Consider the following 13,852-nt stretch of genomic DNA (forward strand, 5'->3'; position numbering starts at 1 on the left):
ATGTTTGTCTGTAGTAAAATGGAAAAATCTGCAAGTTCAAGTGAGGTGACTTTTTTAGTAAACCAAGGGGTTTCTTGCCAGTCAGGTTACACTGTATATGGAGTCGTTTGGGCTAAAGGTGGTAAGGTTCTGCAGTCTCATCCTGGCATTTCAGTATGCCTATACCTGAGTTGCTTCAGCCACAGCCTGTTGTCCAGCTCACTCTTATACGTGCATCGGCCACAGAGTTGTATGATGGGTTCGGTGAAGCAGCAGAAAGCATGTGCTTTTTGAAGTGGTCTTGACCCTGTAATGTTAGCTGTTTTGCATGTCAGAAGAGTGATATATTAGTACAAGGAAATGCTACTGTCTGTGTTATAAGAAGATTGCAATTAGTTCCCACGTATATCCTTTTCTGGTTTTCAAATCTAAATCCCTGACAAGAATATCAAAAGCTGCAATGCTATAAAAAGTGTATTTGGACCTAATATTTTAAGAACTTATTTTATAATAGCTGCCACTTACAATTTAGGTGCTGTCACCAGGAGGACAGAGTAAACACCCCATGCTGGATTTGGATATTGGGGTTTATTGAAGAACCAGAAAGATTAGAGCTTTTACCCTACTTGGTTGTCTCCAACTCCTGCCCCAGCACTACACTCCCTGGGTCTCTGCTTCCCAGCGGGGAGGTCGCTGCTGGTCCAGGAAGGTCAGGCATGAAGTTGTGCTGGTTCCTGCTGTGCTGCTGCTCATGGTTCCCCATCTTGGGTGTCCCTGGCCAAGGATCTCCAGGATATTCCCTGCCCCACCAAACGCCAACCCCTACCCCCCACACACACTGCCTGTTAGCATTCACACTGTTAAGATGATTTCACCTGTGGCAGACGCTTATAGCAAGGAAGTGTCCTCAACCCCCCCCAGATTCTTGCTCATCTCCAAATGCAACGGACTACACTGCACTCCTGTTCTTCATCCTGATTCCTCCCACCACTCCCGTGCCCCGACAATGCTTCCCTTCCATGTACAATTAATTGTATGGTCCAGTAACAAGTTGCACGAGCAGTCCTTTAACACCACCACCGATTCTGCTGCTAAAGCAGAAACATGGCAAATTGTCCCTAAGCAGCCTGCTGTCAGCTGCCCTGTCCCCTGAGAAAACTAAAACCTTAACCCAGCTTCCTCTGAGGGCAGAGTGAGGTCGGCAGCCTGTGGTCCGGTGCTGTGACCTGCTGAGGGGGAGAAGAGCTGGGACAGAAACGTGCTGGGCCAATGTCCTGGTTTCAGCTGGGATGTAGTTAGCTGTCTTCCTAGTAGCTGGTACAGTGCTATGTTTTGAGTTCAGTATGTGAAGAATGTTGATAACACTGATGTTTTCAGTTGTTGCTCAGTAGTGTTTAGACTAGAGTCAAGGATTTTTCAGCTTCTCATGCCCAGCCAGGGCACCTGACCCAAACTGGCCAACAGTGTATTCCATACCATGGGACGTCCCATCTAGTTTAGGAACTGGGAAGTGGGGGGGCAGGGATTCGCCACTCGGGGACTGGCTGGGTGTCGGTCGGCGGGTGGTGAGCAATTGCCCTGCGCATCATTTGTACATTTCAATCCTTTTATTACTACTGTTGTCATTTTATTAGTGTTATCATTATCATTATTAGTCTCTTCTTTTCTGTTCTATTAAATCGTTCTTATCTCAACCCAGGAGTTTTACTTCTTTTCCTGATTTTCTCCCCCATCCCACTGGATGGGGGGGGAGTGAGTGAGCGGCTGCGTGGTGCTTAGTTGCTGGCTGGGGTTAAACCACGACAGCCAAGAACAAGCTGCTTCTGCGGTGAGTGACGAAGCGCGTTCTCCGATGGGATGAATAAATCACAGGTGCTGCAGCTCTTGCCCAGTTCTCAGGTTTTCACAGCAAGTAGAGCTGAAGAGGGTGCTCCTGAGAAACACCCGGGAGCTGTGGAAGCCGCTGGAGATGTCGGGTCAATGACACCGCCTGGTGAGGCAGCACAGGGCACCCAGGCCCGAGTCGAAGCTCCGAGACGACTGAAGCAGCAAGGTAAAGCCTTAGGGACTTTGTGACTGAATTTGGAGAGAAGAGGCATGAAAATAAAAAGCCAATGACAGGTACGTGGGCTTGAGAGATCGTGAGAGCATATGGATGAGAAAGGCCCGTGGAGGTCTGGGGGGGTTGGATGAATATTAACACGTGTCTCAGGAGTGGAAAGTGTAGCGCTACTGCCCCGAAAGCGTTTGTAATGTGTGCATAAACCATACATCTGCTGTGTTAGACTGAGGCTGCAGGAAAGATGCTGGGGCCACCACATCTGCTGCAGCGCAAGGCTCTGAAGGCATATTTAACCAGGACTTTCAGGGAGACAAGTACAGCTTGTGCGAGAGAGAAGGGTGCACATAAATCTAAGATAATCCCAAAGAAGAGGTGGGGCTAGTGTCTTTTGAGAACTGGCCACTAGTTAGTGGGAATACCCTTAGGGTGAAAAGGCTGAAGTGGAAATCAGTCACGCACCTTATAAGATGGAAGAAAAGGGCCAGAGGTTCTGGAGAAAGAGAAAAGAAATGGATATTTGGGATTTCCATAAAATTTAGGCCTGGGCAGGACTAGGCAGCAGAAGCTCTTAGTATCAGAACCTGAGCTCTGGTGGCCCCGATTTCCCACAAAAATCCCATTTTGGCAACTCACCTTCCTTTTTTTAAACCTTGTCTCTCACAGATACCAGTTCTGAATGGGCTTGAGGGTGGCCCTTTAACCCAGCTGAAGAAAAATTACCATGCCAAAAGCCTGTGTTGCTAACCAAAGACTTGAGTCTCGGTTCCTGTGGCCTCCATTTTCAAAGACTCAGTCTAACACATCCTAAATTAACTCACCAGGCAACAGAGTATGAAATCGGACATGACCGATCGATCCTTGGGCATTGATTCAAAGCGAAACTAATGGAATGTAAAGAAAATGAATGTAAAGAATCTATCATACTCTAAAGGCTGCCTATTTAGCCATTTTACAAAATAAAATTTCATTTCAGAGCTGGGTGAAGGCGTAATGTTTGAAGAACCGACTAAAACAAGGCATAGGGACATTACAAACTATTGCCATACAGATTGAGCCTTGAGGGAATGGCTTTGTTAGATGCCACTGACTAAAATAATTGCACGATAATTTTGGCTAGAGGCACCAGCCTATCATCTGATGATTTTTAAACTGTGCATGGATAGCTTAGGCTGAGTGATCTTAACATCCAGCTATAAAGAACCGAGAAGTCCGGTCAGTGTACCACGTCTATGCTTTGGCTCTTGGAAAAAAACAAAAAAAGTCCTAGCACTGTCGAAGGAAGGTCTCTGAGCTATAGCAATCGGCAGCGCTGCATGCTCCTTCTGCAATGCTCTAAGATAGAGTAACCAAGGGCTTTCTCCTAAGGTAAGCGGCAGAAAAATAATCCTTCCTAGGGCAGTATGAAGCAATGCAAATTAAACCCAGGAGTATTTGCATCTTAGCATTTAACTTTTTCTGACAAGAAATTTAAGATTTAACTCTGCTTTTTCAAATCACAGCTGATGAAAACCTGGCATAGATTTAATATAGAAGTGATCTGAATAGTGGCAAATGATCAAATGAACTTTAAAATAAAGAAATAACAAAAACAAGAAATAAAGAAACTTCTTTGAAGAGAAATGGTGGATTTCCACCTGGTTCTAACTGATTACATGCATGAATTTTTATTGTTTGAAATAACCATTCAAAAGTATTTGGACAGACACAAAGGTAGTCAGATTGTATAATGAGAAATGTCACAGGTATGTACTATCTATACTAAAAATGGTATATTTCTAGTATACTAGGCTAGTATACTAGAATGCTAGAATTTCTAGTCTACTAGTAGACTGGAAATAATGATATGATTGATATTTGAGATTACTCTCTTACAGTAAACTGAAATTACTCTGTTACACAGAATTCAGAGAGGACCAGGGAGGGGAAGGATGGAAAAATTGGAAGCACATTGCTATGACAAGGTTGTAAAGTAGTTTTGGCTGATTTCTTAGAAACTCTGGCTTTCATGGCTCTCCACTAACTTCTTTACTTTATACACAATGTTCACCATGTCAATATTTATGCTGTGGTTCTACCAGTGCAGATTTGAGGCAAAGTGTCTTGGTATAATAAGTTTACTTAGTGAATTAGACCACTCCTACAATTACTCTCCCCTCTTGGCTGTTATAAAGGAGTGGTGAGGACAGAGTTCTTTAAATACTGGTAGAAACAACTTAAGAAACAAACTCACATCTGTAGAGCCAGAGTGATATGTTTATACTCCTCTTTTTGTCCTCTCTTACCCAGAATGGTTGCATTCATGTTCTGTTCCAAAATGAGTGATGATAATTCCTACTGCTAGGGGAATGCTAGCATTTCATCTTTGGGATTAAAACATGTCTCTCTTCCCTTTTATTCCTGCATTTACATTGTAGCATCTCACTTGTTTGTGGTGGGGGGGTTTTTGTTGGTTTTTTTGGTTTTTTTGGTTTTGGGGGTTTTTTTGTGGTGTCTGTCAATTTCAGTGGGGGATCAGCCATTCACAAGGCAGCAAATATACCCAAAGCTCCTTTGCTTAACTCTTGCATTGCTGTCATTCAGTCACCTTTCAGGGGAAGTGGCACAGAGCAATCAGCAAGTGTCACCCACTTGTACTTGCCCTCTTCAGTACTCTGCATTTGAGAGCTTGCTCTACGTAAACCTCCACTTCTCGCTTTACTGAAGGTGAACTATTCTGTATCAGCACTTCCAAGCTTGGAAAAACAGGTTCAACATTTGTAGCTTGAGATGTAACATTTTCCAGTAAACATTTCGACATATGAACATTTGTACACCCACCCAACCTATGACATTGCAACAATTTGATATCTGCTCTGAATAAAATCCATACGAAGTCAGAAGAAAGACCTGACACTGTTCTTTAAAGATGAGGAAAATGGACTACAATAATTATTGGTGACTTTTCTTTTTTCATGTATCTTATTTCAATGATATGCATGGGAGGGAAGGAGTGGGGAAAGAAGATATTCCAGGTACATCATAGTACCTAAGAAATTGCCTGACTGGCTAGGTTTCCTCAACCAGTTCCCTGTGTTAAAAGGGAAGTTCATTGTATAGATTCAAATTTGCAGAAAAAAACCTCCAAATGCAGAAATGTGATCATAAAGTTTGTAGGATGCCTGTGCAGACAATGGCTGCACTATTGGTTACAATTGAAAATCTTTACTTGCAGTGTGGATAAATACAGCCTCCAAGCAGAATCGTGCTATGGGGGATCATGTCATAAACCATAACCAAGTTATATTGATAATGGTGATCTCACACAGCTGTGCTATCAATTAAAACTGTGTAGGATTTAGGGTACTGCAACCAGGCACTCTTAAAAAAACTTAGAAATTGCACTTTACTAAAGTTGGTGGTTTCGTGGAATTTGGGAAGTTTTGAAAGTACAGTAGCATAAAAAATTTAAGTGCAAACCCTACGGTAGATATGATCCCAGTTGCTTTCAATATTTTATTACCACGTTAGCAGAAAAAAATTCCAGGGATGCAATACCGAACATGTGATGCATTCACAAATAAACAAATACCTTACATTTCAATTCCCCACATTACCTGAAGCTCCTGAATAGTTACCAGAGAAGCAGCTTGGAAATCAGGCACCTGGCAGCAGAAGGTAGATCAATTTGCTGGTGATTCAAAGAGATTCTGGGAAAGAGGTAGTTAAAAAGATCATCTCAGTCTCACAGCTAAAAACGTCCATATCACTGCACTATGTAATCCCTGTTTTCTTTCTCTCATATGTTGAAATTTATAATGGAGACAAAGTCCTGGTGACTCAATAAGACTTTAAGTGCATAAAATTAAAGATATTAATCCTAGAAACACTCTTAGTTTATTAACATTATCCTAGAACTGAGGCTACTTACACACATACAGCTATATGTAAATTAGCTATGTATTTGTAGTTTCAGGAATCCAAGTGAGAAACTTGTGGATTGTTACCCTGGTAGATGGGAAAATATTGGATGGATGGCACTAATAATGCTACTGCCTTGGGGCAGAAAATGAAACATTTTTCTGTCACAGTTATGAGATACGTCTCAAAACTTTATCAAACGAATGAAAGCCACGAGCATTGTATATTATGGCAAAACTATGGCAAAGCCACAGACAGTGGAATGGAGTGGGTGTAGAATTAAACTACAGCGGGCAAAGGATTTGCAAAGTGAAAAAAGTTGTCTTCTTTCCCAGTGGGTAGAAAGTAGTGTAAAACTGTAGGCAGTTAAGTAGTACAGTGGCTTACAGCTGAAATCAATCTCTCTTAAGCTTAAAATAATCTCACATTTGCATCTTTCACCAGTAATCGTAAAGTCTGCCTTCATTTAAAGACCCATTAAGTAGAAAATAATGATGAACTTCTAAGAGCTCTCCTGCTATTAGAAGAATGTATATGAAAGATCATTATTTTTAAAGAAATACTGACAAAGTGCATTTCCAAAAGTAATCCAGTATTGTACTAAAATAATGTAATTTTGGGGTATTTCAGGTATGAACCTCTGACCATGGGGGACTGGAACCTGTTGGGCAGCATCCTTGAAGAAGTGCACATCCACTCCACCATAGTTGGCAAAATCTGGCTCACGATCCTGTTCATATTCCGGATGCTGGTGCTGGGAGTGGCTGCTGAAGATGTCTGGGACGACGAGCAGTCCGAGTTCATCTGCAACACGGAGCAACCTGGCTGCAGCAATATCTGTTACGACAAAGCCTTCCCCATCTCTTTGATCAGATACTGGGTACTGCAGATCATATTTGTCTCTTCTCCGTCGCTAGTTTACATGGGCCACGCGCTCTACAGATTAAGGGCTCTCGAGAAAGAGCGTCAGAAGAGGAGAGCCCGCCTGCGGGCTCAGCTGGAGGATCTGGAGCCCATGCCTGAGGAACACAGGAGAGTGGAGAGGGAACTGCGTAAGCTGGAGGAACAGAAGAAAGTGCATAAGGCGCCCCTGAGAGGGTCCCTGCTGCGCACCTACGTCCTACATATCCTGACCCGGTCGGTGGTCGAAGTGGGCTTTATGATAGGTCAGTATCTTTTATACGGGTTTCACATGTCCCCCCTGTACAAATGCACTCGGCCCCCTTGCCCTAACACGGTGGATTGTTTTGTGTCCCGACCCACAGAGAAGACCGTCTTTATGGTTTTCATGAACAGCATCGCCGCGGTCTCCCTCTTCCTCAACATCCTAGAAATCGCCCACCTGGGCCTCAAGAAGATCCAGAAGAGCCTCTACGGGCGGCCGCGGCGGCCGCCGGGCCCCGCCGAGGAGGACACCAGCCTCTACAACTCCAAGAAGAGCTCCGTGGTGCCGCCGGCCTGCCCGGCCGCCGCCGCCGCCCCGCCGCCGCCGCCGCCGCCGCCGCCGCCGCCCCACGGCCCCGCTCCTCCCGGCGCCGCCGCTCCGGCTCCGGCTCCGGCGGGGCCGCCGGGCCGTCAGCACCGCGGAGAGCTCCGCGGCGCCCCGTCGCCCCGCCGCAGGCACAGCGCGGCGCAGCACCACGGACAGCACCCGCCGCCGCCGCCGCTGCCGCCCTCGTCCAGCAGCGAGGAGGCGCCGCGGGCGGCGGCGGCGGCGGGCGGCCCCCCCGGGGCGGCGGCGGCGGCGGCGGCGGCAGCGGCGGGCCCCCGCCGGGCGCCCCGCAAGCACAGCCGGGTGAGCCTCCGCCGCGACCTTGACGAGGAGCGCGGCGACTCCCCGGACAGCGGCCACTGCCCCGGCACCCGCAAGTCCAGCTTCCTCTCCCGCGTCCTCACCGGCAGCCGGGCGGGCAGCGACAGCGAGAGCCCCGCCTCCCGCGGCGGCCCCGGCCCCGGCCCCGGCTCCGGCTCCGGCTCCGGCCCCGGCTCCGGCTCGGAGGGGAAGCGCCGCGAGGAGGGCAGCCCGCCCGGCAGCCCGCCGCCGGCCGCCGCCATGGGACGCCGCGTGTCGATGGCAAGTAGGGTCCCGGGGTGGCCCGCAGGAGGGGGGCGCCGGGGGGAGGGGGACCGGCGGGGCGGGCGGCCCCGGCTGCCTTCTCCCGGCCCCGGGGGGGAGGGGGCCGGCCGGGTGCGGGGAGCGGGGAGGCTTGGGCAGGGCTTCCGGCACAGCCCTAACGCCTGGCATCCTCCCGCACGAAGGCGAGCTCCCGCACGCCCGGTCTCCTGCAGTGAAAGCAAAAACGTCCCTGGGAAGCTACGGAGCGCTGAGGGTCGCTACGTCACCCGATCTCGGCTTCTTTATACCCGTTACACCATCCCAACTGTCCTCACGGAAGCTTGTTCCGCTCCAGCCTGCTCGAGACTGTAAGAAAGAGAAGGCTTGAGTGCGTCGAGTTCAACGGCTCAACTTCTCTGGGCTGCAGGGGTTTTCTCCCAGAGGCGACCACCGAGTCGAGTAATTGCTCAATGAGAAGTCAAAAGATCTACATATAAAACATCAAATAATTGCAATGCCAGAGCCAACGCCGACGGAATTGTGTTTTCAGCAGCTGTTCCTATTCCTTGGTCACATGGTCTAAGCTCAGTGTTGGTAAGATACGGTGCTTGCATTCAAGAACCAACGAGGGGTTTTTTTTTTAAGTAGTTTGAATTCTGATTGCTCCAGATGACAGGATTTGTCCTCTGAGAGCAAAAAAGCTCCTTTACAAACGCTTGCAGGAGCAAGCCCTTAAATGCCTTTTTATAGGGCATGTAATAAACAGAAGACTCCTTCACACAGTACTCAGAGTGACAGATTCTGTTCAATTTTTTTTTTCTCACTCTGCCTAAAAATAAATACTTTTTCTAAATACAAAACGAACAAAAGCAAGCAAGCAAACAAACAACTTCAAATCTTTTGTGGTAGGTAAGAAGCACAAGCCACTCTTACACATTGCTCATCAAAAACCTGTTTGTGGGTTCCAGTTCTCCTGGAGTTATAGTTTCTACAATATATAATCGGCATAGGCCGTGTGAAGTTGTCACTTAGATGCAATTTAACCACTTTCACTTTGATGTTTCTAGTAGAGGGAGAGGGCCTAGAGTCCAATCTGTCAGTCTGCTGGTTTTTGATACGCAGATGAGAAGGCTCTTTAAAAAAAGTGAAGTGCAAAAAGTTATTCAAGCAAGACAGAATTTCAGTAGCCCCTGTTGAGAACTCACAGAAGTTTCCTGGCAGCTTTTACGGTTTAATGACAATGATGCTGTCTTCCAGGGGAGATCTTACAGAGAAATATAGTCAGTTTGCAAAGCGATGCCATTACTCTTGAAAGTAACACTCTTCCAGCATGCTGCCTTTGGGGATCATTATGCAAGGGACTGGTACTAGCATTTTAAAATGTGACTCCTGTAGGTATGCTACCTGTTGCTTCCTACTTACTGCATATGATATTTTAAAGTAAAGGTGCTTCTATATACAGTTGAGCCAAGATTTTGGCAAATGCACTTAACTGCTAGCACTGCTACAGCATTTTATGAATGCGAATTTCAACACACAAATATGCTGTTGCATCACAAAAGTGTTGAATCTGGGCATTAAAGCTTGTGTAAGCTTCTGGTCTGAATTTCCCAATTCCTATATTCACTATTTAATTTTGGTTGTCAAGGGCACTCAGCGCTGGTTTGATTTGTTTGAATTTGACTTCCAGGAGACAGTCATCATGTATTAATGTTTAGATAAAAGAAAAATATTTATGATTAGATTTACCTGTGTGAAAGGAGCATGCAAAAATTAGTGAGTCTATCTAAAAAAAAAAGTACTTAAAAGGAATGGTATTTACAATATTCCAGCTGAAGCATACAAAAAAAAATATTACCTACTGCCATGCCTGGTTAATAGTGACTTGCAACAGTAATGCAGAGAAAGGACAGACACTTTTTAACATAACAATGAATCCACATGTACAAACATTTTCTAAATGGCCAAAATACAGTCTATACTAACCTGGATTTTACTAATCTAAGCTGGATAGCCAAATGGAGCAAAACCATAGTGGAACCCACACTATTCTTCAATTTTCTTTGATAACTTTTCCAAACTATTATCTTTAGTTCCATACTGGCTTGAACATTTTCTTTTTACCTTCATCCATACCATTCTGCCAGAATTTGTCTGTAGCATTCTTTGCATTAGCTCAATGAGAGACGAGTATCAACTTAACATGACAATATCACTTTCTGTACCTCAACAACCATTCTAGCACCCTCCAGTCAAACACATACCCACGCTCTGTGCTAAGATAGCAGGACAACTGCAACTGCCCACAACCACTATAGCTTCCTTAGCTGAAAGAAAATCTCACAGCTACACAGAATCAATCCATCTGACACTGCAAGACTCTGCATACAAGTCAACTGCATCCTGTGAGTCATGGCATTGAAAGGACTGAACAGATCTAATAGTACAGTTATGGATGCTTGACCTTTAGCCAGTGATGAGGGTTTTTTTTGAGCAATATTATCAATGACATTTCCACACCAAACTTGAGTCTCTAACAGATAAATAACTATTATTAGGGACAACTAAATGTTGTAAAAGTTACCTCTGATAATGTATGGTACCCTCTTGATCAAACCAGGAAGACTAGGAGGTGGATAGTAGTTGGCCAGATCATGATCAAGTGATTTTTTTTCCAAGAAAGTACAAAACTACATCCCTCAAACAGAACAGGAAATTCATCTTAGGACTTCCTCTTTGGAGGAAAGGGTACTTTGGACCCTTAAGAGAGAATGCATTCAATCCTTCCTTGAAAACCCTTATGAAACAGCTCAGTAGGATATTGAATACAAAATGCATGTTTGGCATGAGGAATCCTCAACGTTTCAGACTTCAGTTCAAACTAGACAAGCTATATATATAAAAGAAGAAATGCCCTTTCCATTGTTAGGATTTGTACAGACCAACCATGTTTGGCCACAATGCAAACTAACACGGCTATTTAAAACTTCCTCGTCTGGAATTGGTGGAGGTGAAGAGCCATTTCTTCATTTCATGTCTAACTGTGGCATAAAACCTTTAAAAAATATTTACACTCCAACTGTTTAGTTTTACACCCAAACCACTCACTCTTCATACTCTATTCAGTTTCTTGGTCATTGCATTGTTCAAAGCTATCCATTATTCAGACTGGGAAGCAAAAATGAGAGAGGCAGAAATCTTGAAAAACTTATTAGGCTAAAGGCTTCTCAAGACACTCTGGTCCATTGGGAAAAAGTATCTTTTCCTTGAGCCGCTGCTGGTCAAACTTTAGATCTATTAGGTTCTGAGGACAGACCACCAAAACCGGACCTTCATTGCATCAGGGAAAGCACACGGCAAAGCATAGGAGGAGAGAGTCACGGCATGTCATGAGGGTAATTTGCAACTGATTTCATTCCACCTAAACACAATGACAAGAGCATCACCAGCTATATGTGTGAGCTAATCTCAACTCGATGGAGACCTGGGGTAAATAACGTTACAAAACTCTACATTGACAAGGGAATTCAGGATCTGTGTGTGGCTGAACCCAGGCTATCTGCAAACCTCCAAAACCTTGGTACTGAGGAACGCAGTCAGCATGCTTTGAAGTGACAGCAAACAATTTGTTCACTGATAACTGTCTGCAAGCTAATAATTTCCAAGGCTCACTTAGAGGATACATCTTAGAGAACACATGGTACCTTATCTTCTAAGAAATATCGCGGGTACACAGACAGTTCTGCCCTAAGTTTTGCATCTCTTGCCACATTTTAACTTTTATTTAAAATGGGAGATACAGCTATGGAGCAAAGGAACACCTTCTGCACGGTCCTAGGCTGCTGGCCTTTCTTCGGCAAGCAGGCCTTAAATGGCTGCTTTTCACACACAACTCAGTGAAAAGAGCCACGCTGAATTTAGTATAACTGCAATCACAATGACAACTGGGGGTTGGATTCACAAAGCTGTGTAGGAATTATGCTGCTGTCAGTAAGATTCTGCACATGAATGAAATTATGAGAAAAAAACAAAACAAAACAAAACACCAAAACAACATAATTTGCACCAGTCAGGCCCTTGGCTGGTGCATGATACATTTTTAAGTCTGATAAAATTAATAGGCTGATGCGGTCAAAGGTCAGTATATAACTAGTACACATACAATCTGTGCTCTCTTGAAAATAGGTGGGGCCAAGAATTACAGCCTACAATAGGCATCTAGTGCTTGGAGCGTTGCACTAAGGGGTAGTGTCTCATGGCCTCATGAGTGCAAGGCTCTGTGAAGCCATTGGGACCACTGAATAACTCTCTTTTTCTCTCTGCGGGGGATAAAATAAGAGGAAACCCGAGCGCTCCAGCTGAACAGCTAGAGAGGGAGAGAGCTTTACTTCCAAAGCCAGCCTTTGCCAGAATCAAGCAGTCTTACTCTTTGGCCATTTTCTACAAACCAAAGGAACGATTGCAGAACATCGGAAAGCTCAGCTGAGCATGGCCACAGCCTGGTGTTGCATTTTCAGAGCGTCACAGTGTCATCACATCATTTCTACAAAAGCTGGAGGCTGTGTGATATATCATTGCTAGCTGGGTTTGAAGTCTTTTGCTAGCTGTGTCTCTCCCCACCTTTCTAAACCAGAGGCCTCCAGTTGCATGCTGCCTGAGCATGTCCAGCATCAGTTCTTTTTGGCCTATATATAATAGTTTTCTAAAGAATCCTAAGATGTGCTCTAAAACCTATGAGTTTTAATTTGATTAACTGGAATTGGGAGTATTTATACTAGGTTGGCAACTCTTCTCACAAAGGCACCATCCTTCAGATGACTTGGAAGTAAGCCATCACATATGCACCCCAAGCCTAAATCTGCATCGAGAGAACCACTGTGCTACTCCTCTTGCTTGAATATCCGAAGATATACCAAGAAGATGGGAAGACTTGACATTATCTAATGGTTGTATTTCTTCATTGAGCCAAGATAAGTTCCTGGAATCACAAAACAAAATTGGAAGTCATTAGAAGATTTATAATATTCTTAGCAATATTTTAGCTGAACCGCTCTCCTGGGAAAACAAAATTGTTAGCTCAAGATTTTCAGAAAGAATTAGGCATTTTAGGCACTCAACTTCAGATTTTTGTTTTTCAAGAAGTGCTGAGTTTTCCTCACTGTCACATCTATTCCTTATTCTTTAGCCCACCCTCTCCTCCAGAGAGCCCTGTGCTGTCAGTGTCATTTCTTTAAGTCTATATTCTTGGCTACAAAGTAATCAATGTATCTTTAAAAGCAAGGCCCCCTCCTCACGGTGAATGAGGGAGATAAAGCTGATAATGAAGCAGCTGGTAAAGCTGATACTCTCAGCTCACAGAATTGGATCGAGATAGGGCTGCTGATTTTATTCATTTGCAGAAAAGAAAGTCTCTGGGGCTGAAATCCTGGCTCTGTCAAAGTTGGGGAAATTTTACGATTCACTGGGTCCAGCTTCCCTCACTGCATTGCTTTTTTATTCCTCTGTGCTGTTCAATTCTTTTTCTACTTCTCAATTCTCCATTCATCTTTGAGCCTTTTACCCAGTGGGAAAATACTCCATAGTAAGCAGGATATGAAAGAAAGAGCCGCTATTCAGCCTGAATGCTTGCAGTCTTCTCCAGAACAAGGCATGTTTACTCACCCTTTCAACAACACTTGAGGAATAAATATCCACTCATTTAACTAGCTGCTCACCCGCTCTCGCTTCTCGGGCTGGGAACAGTTTGATAAGAGTGAATGTACATTGAAACAACAAACCTGATAACCGCTGAGGAGTTATTTAGACAGCTGAGCTCCACCAGGAAAATCCAGAGGGGGGTAAGGAACTGGTAAAACCTG

The 13,852-nt window shown here is 44.8% G+C and overlaps 1 protein-coding gene across 1 annotated transcript; it reads left to right on the plus strand.

The window, feature by feature from the left end:
• The first annotated feature begins 3,207 nt into the window (after window positions 1-3,207).
• GJA10 (gap junction protein alpha 10) lies at window positions 3,208-8,366 on the plus strand. Its single transcript, XM_009912778.2, has 2 exons — window positions 3,208-3,406; window positions 6,569-8,366. Exon 2 carries the CDS (start codon window positions 6,585-6,587, stop codon window positions 8,364-8,366), a length of 1,782 nt encoding a protein of 593 aa, XP_009911080.2. The 5' UTR covers window positions 3,208-3,406; window positions 6,569-6,584.
• The last annotated feature ends 5,486 nt before the right edge of the window (window positions 8,367-13,852 follow it).

This window comes from Haliaeetus albicilla, chromosome 17 (genome assembly GCF_947461875.1).
Source record: "Haliaeetus albicilla chromosome 17, bHalAlb1.1, whole genome shotgun sequence".
NCBI lineage: Eukaryota > Metazoa > Chordata > Aves > Accipitriformes > Accipitridae > Haliaeetus > Haliaeetus albicilla.